Genomic DNA, 13998 nt, shown 5'->3' with positions numbered 1-13998 from the left:
GAGCAGCAGATAGAGACCCACCTGGGCACCTCCCCATGCAGCCTGTCCCAGTGCCTCTATGCTCTGATGATCAGGGTGTGTTTGGTGGCTATGAGGAAACCCTTCTCTTCCCTTACACTCCTCACAGTGTGCCCTGGGCTCTCAGCTGACACTTTGGATCCTAACACTCCCTGAGTGCACCCTGTGCTGGCCTTGGGGATGCAGGGAGGCTGCGCTCCTGCTGAGCAGTTGGAAGCACCACCTGGTTGAAGCCCTGTGATGGAGCTGGGACAGGGCAGTGCGGGACGCAACTGGTCCTGGACAGAGAGGAGCACGGGGGTACCCTTGTCTGTAACACGAGATGTGCTGGTTCACAGCGGTAGCCCAGCGATGTCTGTACTGGAGTCCAGCAGGAGGGCAAGAGCCAATCCCACAGACCGCGACCAGCACATCCTGCTGAACAGACCCACCCCAAAGCCCTTCCAGCCCCCAGCCCGGCCCCCGAGTACTGGCAGCCTCTCTCAGCATCCCCGCGGGTCGGTAGGGAACCCACCCCAGTTCCGCAGCTCGGAGCCGGAGCGCAAAGCCCGGCTTCCTCCGTCCCCTCCCGCAAGCGCCCGGGGAAGGTGGCTGCGGTTCCCGGGCGGAGCTCTCCGCTCCCGGCCTCGCTCCTCTCCCTGCCCCGCTCCGCTCCCGGCCCCCCGCACCGGAGTGGCTGCGGCGGGGCCAAGCCGCGCCCCGCTCCCCCCGGCCCCGCAGTATATAAAGGCGATGCGCCCCAGAAGGCAGGTAGCGGCGGGGCAGGCGGCTCGAGCAGCCGCTCCGCTCCTTCCAGCCGAGTTTTAGCAAAAAGAAGGAGGCACGGAGGAAGCAGCAGCAGCAGCAGCAGCAGCAGCAGCAGCAGGGACTGGCTCCTGCTTTCTCCCCACATGTGAGCCGGGACGATGCTGCCGCTGCTGCTGCCGCTGCTGCTGGGCGCCCGAGCGCTGAGCGCACCCCCGGGGGACACGGCGGTGGTCACCCCGCTCCGCCTCGACCCCGACATCAACGGGCGGCCCTACTTCAGGCGCGGCCCCGCCGAGGCCGTGGTGTTCCAGCTGTCGGCTTTCGGGGAGGATTTCTACCTGCATCTCTCCCCCGACGCCGGATTCATCGCCCCCGCCTTCGCCGCTCAATACCTGGGCTCCGCGCCCGGCGCCTCCCGTCCCCATCACCTCCGCCACTGCTTCTACTCGGGGGATGTCAACGCGGACCGAGAGTCCTTCGCCGCTCTCAGCCTCTGCGGGGGGCTCCGGGGGGCTTTCGGCTACCGGGGAGCCGAGTACACCATCAGCCCGCTGCCGGGAGCGGAGCACGGCGGGGCTCACCGCCTGCAGCGCCGCAACGTCGCCCACCCCCTGGGTACCTCCGCGTCGCGCTGCGCGGTGGGCTCCGGGCTCACCCCCGGAGTGCTGCAGGCTCTGGAGAAATACCGGGGGAGAGCAGCCGGGGGGAAGGCAGGAGGGAGAACTAAACGCTTTGCCTCCGTGCCCCGGTACGTGGAGACCTTGGTGGTGGCCGATGAGTCCATGGTGAAGTTCCACGGGGATGACTTGCAGCACTACCTGCTCACGCTCATGGCAACAGCCGCCCGACTCTACAAGCATCCCAGCATCCGCAACCCCATCCAGATCTCCGTCGTCAAGTTCCTCCTCATCGGGCAGGATGACAAAGGGCCCAAAGTCACCAGCAACGCCGCCCTCACCCTCCGCAACTTCTGTGCCTGGCAGAAGAAGTGGAACAAAGTCAGCGACAAGCACCCCGAGTACTGGGACACCGCCATCCTCTTCACCAAGCAGGTGGGTGCGGGTCCTTGGGGAGGTGGGGACGACCCAGCAGGGCTGCTCTCCTCCCCTCCAGGTGTCCTGCACCCTGTCACCCCTCTTGTGTCCCCACCACCCCGGACCCCTTTCCAAAGTAGCTCATTGTCTGGGTTGGATGGTTGGGAGGGAGCCAGCCCTGCAGAAAGCTGATGGGGGAGCAAGGCCAGGAGGTGCACAGAGGTTGTCTCCGTGCCCACAAAACTGCCACTCAGCTCCACATTGGCAGCCAGCTCTGCCACCCAAAATGCAGGGCCTGAGCTCAAAAGGAGAGCGGTCAGCTCCATGTCCCCCCAGCTGCAGTGCCACCTGCCAAGAAAAAGCCTCTCCCCACTTCCTCTGAGTCATGCACGAGGTCCTCCTGAGAACCTGGAGCTCTCCTCCTTGCCCTGGCTGTTCTGCATGGACTGAATTCAGGGCTGGAAGGACAGCCAGCACTCAGCCTGGGGAGCAGACCCTGCTGTATCCCTGCTGGGCTGCAGAGGCTTTGCAGTGCTGCTCTTGTTTCTTGCTAGAAATGTCACTGTGATGGGCAACCAGCAGCACCAGTTGCTGTAGGAAGGGAAGGAGGATGCAGCCCTTCCAAGGGGATACAGTCACATTTCACCTCAAGCACAGCGGGTTTGGCCAGCAACGGCAACTTGTGCTTTCTCTTTCCCCTGTCCCTGCCCAGATATCTTTGGATTAGGGACAGGTCAGGAACTCCGCTCAGCAATTCTGAGGCCATTCCCAAAACCTCTTTCCAAGTCAAGCACACGTGGGTGGGAAGGGCGTAGCTTCCATCTCGCTCAGCACGTGTTAGCAGCAGTGATGCTGTGTGGGACATGAGACCCCATCCACAGCAGGAGCTGCGTCCCCTGGCTGGGTGTAAATCTGCTGGAGCAGCTCCTGCAGGCACCAGGCAGCTGTGAAGGGAGGAGGCAGCTCCATCGCTGGTGGAAGCCTGGTGAGGTCAGTGGAGCTGCACGTGGGACAGAGCTGGTCCCAGAGATCTGACGGCCTCTCTGTCGTGCAGCACGCAGCATGGATGGGCTGCATTTTTTACGCATTGCTAAGCCATCCATTACTGAAATCCCAAGGCAAGCTCAATGCAAAGGCACACGATCAAGGAGACATCTGCCTTCCTTGAATGCATCCATCTGTGGTCCCCCGACACCCCAGAGCTTATCTCCCTGCCAAAAAGCTGTTACATAAGACCCCGACTTAAATTTCACTTCGAGCTCGGTTGATCGGCAGTTTCCAGTTGTGTCAACACGTTGCTGATGGATGGGACTGCACTGTCTGCGCTCCCTAAGCCGGACCTCGGATTCGCCTTTGGGGAGCTCAGTCCTGCTGAGCTGGATGGTGTGGATGTGCCGTGGGATTTTCACCTTCCTACCCAAGCTGGTGCCTGCTGGAAGGACTGCAGAGCACCCGTCCTGCTGCTGCCTTCCTGCCTCTTGGAAACGGTGCTTCAAGTCACAGAGAAGTGTTTGACTGCAATATTCACCATCCTCAAACTTGATGCCCACCAGCTGTAACAGCAAAGCCTTGCTGAGCCTGCCATCAGCTGCAGGGATATTGCACCAAAGGATGTCTCGCTGTAGCTCAGCATCATGAGGGTGTTTAGAAACCCGATGGTTTCAGCCCTTTGGGGAGCTCACATTTTTGGGATTGCTTTGGACCCGCGCACTGAGGAGCATCAACAGTTGGGAGAGTGCTTGTGTGATGGCCTTGGCCTCTGAGAGGGAATGGAGGTAAAAGTCACAGGGATGTTCTTCAAGTGACCTGCAAACCATCCCAAGAAGCCTGCAAGCAGAACAGCCTTCAGAAGGTGTCCAGGGACGAAGCTGGGGCTCCTGGTTTTATTTCTAGCCATCTACACACAGAGGACATGTCAGGTGTCAGTGCTTGGGTTGCCCTCTTCCCATCCTGGTGTTCATCCAGGATTTCCTTCCCAGCCTTCTTCCCATTCCCCCACTGCTGCTCACATTTGCCTCCCTCAGCCTTGGAGATATATTTCAGGGGGATCAGGAGCCCTCCATCAGAGCCCAGAGCTGCTGCTCAAGGGGCTGTGGTTGGGGTCTGAGCCCAGGCAGGGGGGTGATGGGAAGCCCCATGAGGAGCTGCTCCATCCTGCAGCCCCACAGTCAGCAGGCGAGGCTGAGAATGAGAAGTGGGTCAGTGTGTCAGCACAGGTGCTGGGCCGGGAGCCAACAGCTCTTTGTGCCGGCCAGGAAACAGGAACTCCTAAAAGAGCAATGAACAGGGAGTGGCCGCTTGTCCTCACCTCCCCGGAGCACCCCACATCACCTCCAAACCCACAGCGCTGAATCCTGCTCATGGCCAGGTGTAGCTCTGCACCTCATGCTCACTGGGATGTGCTGGTTCTCACCGTGGGATGGGGATACTGTGCGTGAGACAGGACCTGGGATTCAACGGGCTCCCAGTGGATGCAGAAAGCTATTGTGAAGCAGAGTTGAAGCTGGTTATAAGACAGGTTTTCCATCAGCCACAGCAGCCAGGATGGATTCTGGGCTCAGCTGTTGGAGCCTCCTCACCACCTTGCAGCACCTTGCCAGGCAGTGGCCCCCACACCCACCCCATACCTTGGCTGTTCATCTCCCATGAGAGCGGTCCCGTCTGCTTTTTGCAGCCCTACAGCTGCTGCTAAACCCATCTCAGCTTTGGCTGGGGCTCTCTGGAGTTGCTGGGGCCATTACCGATAGCTGAACCTGCCTGCATGGGAATGCCTTCAGCCTGGAAACCTTGCTGGAAATGTTGGCAGAGTTGCTCCTATGAGGTTTCTAGCAACCCAGGCGAGTTGGCTGGCTGGGAGCTGAGCATGAATCACTCTTATTTATAGCATGGGAGCGCCCGGAGAGTCCCTTACGTTTTCTTTTCATATGGAAAGCTGCAGCAGCTCTCCCTGCCCCATGCAAAGCCGCCGCTACAGCTCAGTGGGATGAAATAGCCCAGGGGTGAAGCTGCAGGGATCCATCCATCCTGCTGTGCTCCTTTGAGGTGTGCTGGCCAAAGGCAGTGACTGCAGATTGAGAAGAAATCACATCACTTCCCATCCAGGAGAACACAGAAATGGATGAGAGCAGGGTTTGGCTGAGCCCAGGATGAGCATTGCTGGCTGTGGGGTTGGCACAATGTCTCTTGGAGAGGGTTGGAGGGATGGGAGCATCCGAGGTTAACTGCTGGGCTGTGGCATGTCCTCAACCAGCAGCTTCTGGTTTGTAGTAGCACCCGTGGGTGCTGGAAATGGCAGCCTGTGGTCCTGGGGTCTGGGCCGGCTCCTTGCATCAGCTGGGCTTGCTTTCTCCTGGAGAGACATCAGTTGTCATTGAGGACATAGGAGCCTTTCCTGTAGCACGCTGGACCTGCTCTGGGAGCTTTTTATCACTAGGAAATGGAGAGATGGGTCAGCTGTCAGCCAAGGCCGGGTCTTTCCACTGACTTGCCTGGGTCCGGACCTTGAGCTCACAGAAGGATGGAGCCAAGCTGGCTCCTCTGCACCGAAATGGGCTCCACCCTGCCTGGAGGAAACGCTGACACCGAAGGCACAGGAGGATGCTGTGTGTAACAAAAGGGTCACATGCAAAAGTGCCACTGAGTCACCATCCCTTGGAGGTGTTCCTGAGCCATGGAGACGTGGCACTGAGGGACATGGTCCTGTGTTTCCTCCTCACCGTGGGGCTGCGTGGTCCCCATTCTCTGTGGCTGACACCTGCCCAGCAGCTTAGGGCCAGGTACAAGTCTGCGGTGGGAACAGGGTCAATACCAACCCCAGGGTTAACCCCTTACCTCTGTGCCCACAGGACCTGTGTGGTGCCACCACCTGTGACACTCTGGGCATGGCCGACGTGGGCACCATGTGCGACCCCAAGCGCAGCTGCTCCGTCATTGAGGACGATGGGCTGCCCTCAGCTTTCACCACCGCCCATGAGCTGGGTAAGGCATGGCTGGGGGCTCTGCATGGGATGGGGTCCCCCAGGTCCCAGAACACTGGGGGGGAGCAGTGCATCACAAACTCTGTGTTTTTAGAGCAAATCTGAGTGCTGGTCTGATTGCTGTGCTTGCATTGGAGATGCTGCCCTGCCTCCTGTCACCAAAACTCATCCTCCAGCCCTGCTCAGTAATCACTGACAAAGTTCAAAATAGCCCCGGTTCAGCCTCCGGAAGGACAGACAATGACAGGCATCCGGAGTGGGGAAACTCCACCTCTGTCTGGGGGGAGGAGGGGAAGGGCTGAGAAAGTGAAAGGCATCACTGTTGTGGTTGCCGGGTTTCCAGAATTCGAGAATCCTGAAATAGCAGAGGGGGATGCTGAGGGCACACCTACGTTTGGAGACACTTGTGTGGCTCTGCAGGGTGAAGGATGAGCTCCGATCTCCTTTTCCTTGTGATTTCCTTTGACCTTCCTAGCAAATGACGGCCATCCATGACGCAGATGGGAAAGCATGCTGGAAAGGCTTGGGGTGGTGCTGTCAGGGTGGCTCACACATACCTGTCTTGCAGCTCTCAGCATCCATGTGCAGCCCAAGCCAGGGCTTTTGCAAGCTCTGTGCTTCCCCAGGCAGGTCCTCCTCCTCCTCGAGCTGCCCACAGCTTTTGCAGCTGTTAGAAGGAATGCCATGCTCCGTGCCTCAGTTTCCCCCTGTACACAAAGCAATGCCAAGTGTGGTTATTTGCGTTGTCTCCATCTCCCAGGCCACGTCTTCAACATGCCCCATGACAACGTGAAGGCCTGTGAGGAAGTGTTTGGCCGGCTGAAGACCAACCACATGATGTCTCCCACCCTCATCCAAATCGACCGCGCCAACCCCTGGTCAGCCTGCAGTGCTGCCATCATCACCGACTTCCTTGACAGTGGCCACGGTGAGTTCTTGTCCTCTTGTCTGCTGTCATTGTCCCTGCGATGCTGATGGGAACAGGCTGTTGGGGTAGGCAGCAAATTTCTCCCTGCTCTCCCAAGAAATCGAGAAGGAAACAGAGCTGAGCGGTGTTTCATCGCCAGCTGGGTTCCTTAGACAGTCCCCAGCTCAGCTCTACCCACCTTCACCAAGAACATGGCATCACTTGGGTCCTCTGCCTTTTGTTGTTGAATTTCTTATCCACAGCAGTGGCCTGAGCTGTGGCTGAATGCAAGGCAGCTCACAGTCCCATAAGGACCCACTCAATGTTCCTCTCCCTGCTCCCTCAGGAGACTGCTTGCTGGACCAGCCCTCCAACCCCATCCCGCTGCCCGAGGATCTGCCTGGGACGAGCTACAGCCTGAACCAGCAGTGTGAGCTGGCCTTTGGGGTGGGCTCCAAGCCCTGCCCCTACATGCAGTACTGTGCCAAGCTCTGGTGCACCGGCAAAGCACGTGGGCAGATCGTCTGCCAGACAAGGCACTTCCCTTGGGCTGATGGCACCAGCTGCGGGGAGGGACGATTCTGCCTGAAAGGTGCCTGCGTGGAGAGGCACAACGTCAGCAAGTACAGGGTGAGTACCTGTGAGTCTGAGAATGCCCCGTGGATGATCCCTCAGTGCTTCTGCATTGGTGCTGGCTGAGCAGTCCCCAGTGGGGAATCCTGCAAGGGGATAATAATGGAGAAAGGTGAGGAGAGAGCAGGGATAGACAATGCAAGCAGGCTGGATGCTGCTGTGCTGCTCGGCCCATCCCATAAGATCCAGGATAGGCAAAGCCACAGGTTTTGCTTGCTAATGAAACTAGCAAAGGGTCCAGCTTGAGTCCAGAGGGGGCAGAGATGGAAGCCATGAGGGAAGGGGACAGCAGGTGATGCTGTGCCATGTCCCTGCAGGTGGATGGAGGCTGGGCCAAGTGGGCGCCCTATGGGACGTGCTCACGGACGTGTGGCGGGGGGGTGCAGCTGGCCAAGCGTGAGTGCACCAACCCTGTGCCCTCCAACGGCGGCTCCTACTGCGAGGGTGTCCGCGTCAAGTATCGCTCCTGCAACCTGGAGCCCTGCTCAGCTGCAGGTAAGGCAAAACTTGCTAAAATACATGGCCTGACTTCATAAGGTGTTGAGCCAAAGGGAAGCCCAGCTTCTTGCACGTGTTGATGCCTGTGAGCTGAGCAGGATGAGCTGACTGAAGCTGTGAATCCTCTGCTCAGCCCACTGCAGAGGCACTGCTTGCATCCCCAGAGCAGCTGAATTCCAGCAGAGCTGATCCTCAAGCACACCAAAACCCCAGAGTTGCCACAGCTCTTTGGGTGGGGTGGGAGTAAAGCCAATCTCCAAATGTCAAATTCTTTGACTGTTTCAAAGCACTTGGAAACACGGTTCAAACATGCCCCTAAACGTGCCCCTTGCAAATGTCAGAGGTGACCTTGCCATTTGCAGTCCCGTCGCGCCCTGTTGCATTGTGCAAGGAGCAAAATGCTTCCGAGTTGCTGTGCTGAGGCTGCAGGCTTTGCACGGCTGCCCCTAACAAGCAGTAACACCTGCCCTGGGGCACCAGTCTGTGCCCCATCTGATGCACACTGTGTTCCTTCTAGTGCCAGGAAAGAGCTTCCGAGAAGAGCAGTGTGAGGCATTCAATGGCTACGGCCACAGCACCAACCGCCTCACCGCCTCCGTCTCCTGGGTCCCCAAATACTCTGGCGTCTCACCCCGGGATAAATGCAAGCTCATCTGCCGGGCGAATGGCACAGGGTACTTCTATGTGCTGGCACCCAAGGTTGGTGAGAGCTGGGGAGGCTGCTGGGCTGATGCTGGGTGGCTGCAGGATGACTGTGGGGTGATGCAGGGTGCAGCTGTTGCCTTACTCACTCTCCTGCAGGTTGTGGACGGCACCCCGTGCTCCCCAGACTCCACGTCAGTCTGCGTCCAGGGCAAATGCATCAAAGCGGGCTGTGATGGGAAGCTTGGCTCCAAGAAGAAATTTGACAAATGCAGCGTATGTGGAGGAGACAACAGGAGCTGCAAGAAGGTCTCAGGCTTATTCACCAAACCCATGTAAGTGCTGGGGGACCACATGCGAGTTCTTCTGTGGGGTGGACACAGGAAGGTGTGGGGATGATGATGAGCAAATCCTCCAAGGTGCCTGCTCTGAAGCAGTAGTACGTGTTAGCAAGCTCATGGCTTCTGGTGTTGGAGCCAGCTCTGCTGAGCTTCTCATATCTGGGTGAGCACAGCCTGGATGAAACAGCGTGCAGAAAGATCTCTATAGGATGGAGGAGATAAGCTTAGTGCTGGAGATGGGACATCTGCAGCTCTGTGCCTAGTGGCTCATCCTGCCTGCTTCCTCCTTCCAGGCATGGCTACAACTTTGTGGTGGTGATCCCCGCCGGAGCCTCCAACATCGACATCCGCCAGCGGGGCTACAAGGGGCTGATCAGCGACGACAACTACCTGGCACTGAAGAACGGGCAGGGCAAGTACCTGCTGAACGGGCACTTCATCGTCTCAGCCGTGGAGAGGGACCTGATGGTGAAGGGCAGCGTGCTGCGCTACAGCGGCACCGGCACCGCTGTTGAGAGCCTGCAAGCCTTCAAACCCATCCAGGAGCCCTTGACTTTGGAGGTGCTCTCCGTGGGGAAGATGACCCCTCCCCGGGTGCGCTACTCCTTCTACCTCCCCAAGGAGAGCAAGGAGGACAAAACCTCCTACAAGAAGGAGGGCAAAGCTCCTCCGGACCTCAACAACAGCGTCCTCAGCTTGTCCAACCGCTTGGATGGGGGCAGACCGACCTACAAGCGTCCCTCCTACAAGTGGGCAGCAGGTGGCTGGGAGGCGTGCTCTGTTACCTGTGGCAGCGGGCTGCAGAAGCGGGCAGTAGCTTGCCATGACTCCTATGGCCACCCAGCCTCCGAATGCGAGGCTGCACAAAGGCCGGCTGAGGTGCGGTCCTGCGGGGAGCCCTGCCCGGCGTGGGAAACAGGACCATGGGCTCCTTGCTCCAAGAGTTGTGGGAAAGGCTTCAAGAGGAGGATGCTGAAGTGCGTGGCCTCCAGTGGGAGGCTGCTGCCCAGGGAGAGCTGCAGTTTTCGGAGGAAGCCGCAGGAGTTGGATTTCTGCACCTTGAGGCCGTGCTGAGCTGTGCCAGTGAGGATGGACTTGGTGTCTCTCGGGCAGCGGCCAGGGGCTGTGAGAAGGGAAGATGTCCATAGCACATATCAAATGAGGGTAAAAAAGGGAAAACAAACAGACAACGAAATAAAGAGACCTGGGCGCGGGGAAGGGCGCACAACCAGGTGATGAGAGGGCTTTCACTGAGCGGGTTGCTCGGAGGTGAGCAGGAACCAACCTACCTCGATGCTGCCGCACACATGGGGACCCGCAGCTGGGAGCTGGAGGACAGACAGACAGAAATCACTGCCAGGATGGCCCCGAGGACACACAGAGGGGACACCCCCGCATGGCACAGCCAACACCTGCCCCATCTTCCCAGGGCCAAGCCTACCTCCCCCTTCCCTGATTTTCTGCATGGGACCAAATGGATTTACTGATGCGATGATGGCAAGTTGTACTGTCCAACAGGGTTTTGTAGGACTGTTACCTTCAGGGCATGCAAGCAGTGACTTCACAGCTCTGCATGCCAATGGGGAGCCCAAGTGCCAGGCTGGGAGGTGGTGCTTTGATTCCTATTTTCTCCTCATGTTTATGATCTGACCAGTGTATACTTTATGGTGCTTAACTCTGTGTTGTTTAACCTCCTCCCCACCTGGCATGGAGAGGATAGCATTGCCTCCAGCAGAGCCTCTCCTGGGGCTGAGGTTTTCCTATGGTGCTTTGGGGAGGCTGAGACTGGCTCTTGGCTAAATGGGTGCCTAGAACACAGCCAGATGCTTATTTACACCCTGGTGCAGGGCAGGATGTAAAGCTCTTTGGGGCTAAAAGGGATCACAGTTGAGGTGCAATGAGAGCAGTAACTGCAGAAATAACCAGCTGTACTGTAGCATCATGGTGCGGTGCCTGGGAGCATCCCTGCCTGTCGCTGGTGCTCAACTCTGCTCTGAAAATGGTGCTTGCAGGACTAGCATGCCATGCCCAGGCACCCTGCTGCCTGCCCCACTCCAAGCTTCAGGGTTACTTTGCTCTGTATTAACCTCCAGCTGTGTTCTGACCTAGAATGTGGCTTTGGGGCTGTCCTGACCCTCCTGCTCCTGCAGATCATCCACAACCAGCTGCATCCTCCTGAGTTTTGTGCTAGGGCTCATTCCATACCTCCTCTGTGTCCAGATGCTGCCTTACCTCACCACAATCCTGCCACACACCTTCCCCCATAAGCCTCCTGCTCAAACCATCAGGGATCATTTCACGTCTTGCTTTCCTACTGATGAAGGTCCCTTGGAGGGAGCTTGCTGTTGACCTCTTGATCAAGACATGTCACTATCAGGAAGAGCAGAAGGGTCGATCCCAGTTTTTGGGTAGGCTGCTGCCTCAGCAGTGAGATGCTTGGAGCCTGCTCAGTGCATATGGAAGCTCTTCATACTCCACCAAACCTCCAGCAGTGGTCAGCTGTGAGCGTGGTCAGAAGGGTCCCAAGGAACAGCACAAACGTTCTCGTGGAGACCTTTCCCACCAGCTTAGCAGATTTCTCATGATACTGTTTGCAGACCCACCCTCCCTGGATTTGTGTAATGCCTTTTTGAGCATAATAATATTTCTGGTCTCCACGATGCTTGATAGAGCCAGGAGCAGATGTTGCGGTTGCTTTGCACAGCGGGGATGGGATTTAATGTTCTAGGAAATCCCTTCCAGGTCTACATTCCCATGAACGCATCATCCATTTTCTGGACAGTTTTCCTGCGTAGCCGAGCCTGCAGTGCTTTCGTATGGGGACAGAGCTCCAAGGAGCTGCCCTTTGTGTCTTGCCATCAAATAGATGGTTTCCAAGCCACCGAGAAACTGTCATCCTTGTCCGATGGGGGGGAAGGATGGGGTGGGAGGGATTTCTTGATTGCAGTTCTTTTGCCGAGTGTGCAGCAAAAGGATGGAGATGCCTATTGTACTGGCTGCTTTGTGTATACCATGTATACTAAACATCGATCTCTGCTGTTTGTGCATCAATAGCAAACCTGAAATAAAAACCATATTTAAAGATCCACCTTGCTCCAGGGGGCTGTTTTTGTGCCCACGTTGCTTGGCTGGTGTTGGCAGCGTATATCCCGGTGTATTGCAGCACCAGCTCATTAACTTAAGGGAAAAAAAAAAATTGTAAGGTCTAAACATATTATTTGGAATATTATGGCAATTTGTCTTGCTTCTGCTGGAGAATTTGTAGTTGGCAAAAAAACATCATGTTGGATGAGTCCATGCAAGTGCAGGGCTCGCCTGCATTGGGAGGAATTGCAGCAAGGCTGTGCCACGAGGCTGGTTTGCTTTAGCTGGAATCGAGATATTCTTCAGTAAGAATCACAGCAGCACAGAGTTAAAAGTTAAATGCAAACTGGAACAGTGCTCTCACATCCTGGAACAACTGCGTCTGTGCATACCATGAGCTGGGAGTACCCATTCCCAACGTGCTCCCCTGGCGTCATTCATTCCATCCATCCCCTTTCCCACACCTGCAGCAGCTCAGGGAAAGCTGGGGGGGGGGGGGGTTGCTCAGTGCTTGTAGAACATTCAACAGCTTCCAGCCCTCCTCTCCCTCTGATCAGGGCCAGCAGTGAGATAAGGCACTGCCTGCTAATGGGGGGTGCCTGATGTCACTGCCTCAGCTTTTATTTCCCCCTGAACAATTGCAGTTATGCTCCAACACTTTGGTATTTTCCCTTTCCCCCCATAAGGCAAAACACATTTCCAGTACCAAAGAAAAGCACAACAGCCCCAAGTGAACACCTTCCCCTCTGCAGCCTGGTGACATACAGCTCTGCCTCACCCCATGAGAAGCTCAACTTCAACCCCAAGAAATCCCACACTGCAGCAGCTCCAACTGCATACAGCTTTATTAGGAGCAGAGGGTTTGCACTTCCGGGGCTCAGCGATAGCCATATGTAACCCGAACAAATCACCCAGGGAGATAAAAACATGCACAAAGGAAACATTTACCTGGGAAGGAAGGAAGAAGCCGGGTACTGATGCCAGAACCCCAGTTCAAAGGGAAGGTCTGTGTTTAGCCAAGTCGTGGTCTGTTTGCTCAGGGCTCTGCGTTACTGGGAAGGCTGCAATTACTTAACGGCTCAGGGATAAGCGTGGGCACCTGGAGCGGGGTGGGGGCACAGGTGAGCTCCTGGGGAGGGAGGAGCAATGCTGCAGCAATGCAGGGCTATGAGGGTGGCAGACATAGGGACACAGGGCACATTGCTTGTTCCAAACTGTCCCTCACTGAGCCCAGGCACTGAAGATGCCTTTGGAGGAGTGGACGTTCCCTTTCTGTTATCATTGCCTTTATTGTTGTTCTTTCTTTCTGCCTGGAGACAAAAGCACCACCAGACATAGGGGGAACAAACAGTGCTAATGGGGAACACGTGGCCCAGCCAGCAGCGATGCTCACGTGAAAATACTGATGTGGAGCAGCGATGGGACACAAGAATGCATTTCTATGCCAAAATAATTGATTCCCCCTTTGCCACCATAGGCTGTCGGTCACTTGCAGCAGACTAAACTTCCCCACATCATCTTCCCCGGCCAGTAAAATGACACTTTCCCACAAGAATCCATGTGAGTTGTTTTTTTTTTTTCTTCCCCTGTATTTTTTCTAATTATACAACTCAACCAGTGCCAAAATCAGTCCGGCCAACTGGAATCTGGCAGCAGAGCTCACGCACGTAGGGCCAACAGAATCACCTCCTTGCTGAAGGGCAGCAGGTTGGGAATGCACTGAGGCAAAGCTCTTTGCAAGGCTCCACATGGATGTTTCTATGCATGCAAACACCTCCAGAAGAAGGCTGGCATTGGCTGCCTATGTCAGCACTGTGTGTGGAGGTGAGGGCATGAGCTGAGCCCATCGGGTGGCTGCTAATGACTACAGCCCTTAGCTAGGCAAAGCACCTGGAAATGGCTGCATGGTTGTATGAGCCCCCAGCCCCTCCTGGGGACAGTGCTGTTGGGTTTGGTGCAATTAATATCAAGTTCAGCCTGGGGGGCAGAAGGGCTCCCAAAGGGTTATTTAATGTGGCTTGATTATTTATTTTTTAAAGTGTTTTATTTTCCTCCTTGTAAATGAATTTAGCACCGGGGAGAGGTGTTGGATTGGCAGCTCTGGAAATACGAGCCCT

The 13998-nt window shown here is 56.5% G+C and overlaps 1 protein-coding gene across 1 annotated transcript; it reads left to right on the top strand.

Moving 5' to 3' along the window:
* Positions 1 to 770: 770 nt before the first annotated feature.
* Positions 771 to 11885, top strand: ADAMTS15 (ADAM metallopeptidase with thrombospondin type 1 motif 15). Its single transcript, XM_015883988.3, has 8 exons — positions 771 to 1817; positions 5645 to 5777; positions 6537 to 6704; positions 7030 to 7313; positions 7634 to 7811; positions 8332 to 8513; positions 8616 to 8791; positions 9091 to 11885. Exons 1-8 carry the CDS (start codon positions 924 to 926, stop codon positions 9869 to 9871), a joined length of 2796 nt encoding a protein of 931 aa, XP_015739474.1. The 5' UTR covers positions 771 to 923; the 3' UTR covers positions 9872 to 11885.
* Positions 11886 to 13998: the final 2113 nt, after the last annotated feature.

Source organism: Coturnix japonica, chromosome 34 (assembly GCF_054131305.1).
Source record: "Coturnix japonica strain WE chromosome 34, WE-NBRP24, whole genome shotgun sequence".
Lineage (NCBI taxonomy): Eukaryota > Metazoa > Chordata > Aves > Galliformes > Phasianidae > Coturnix > Coturnix japonica.
This window is presented reverse-complemented; position numbering and strand designations above follow the sequence as displayed.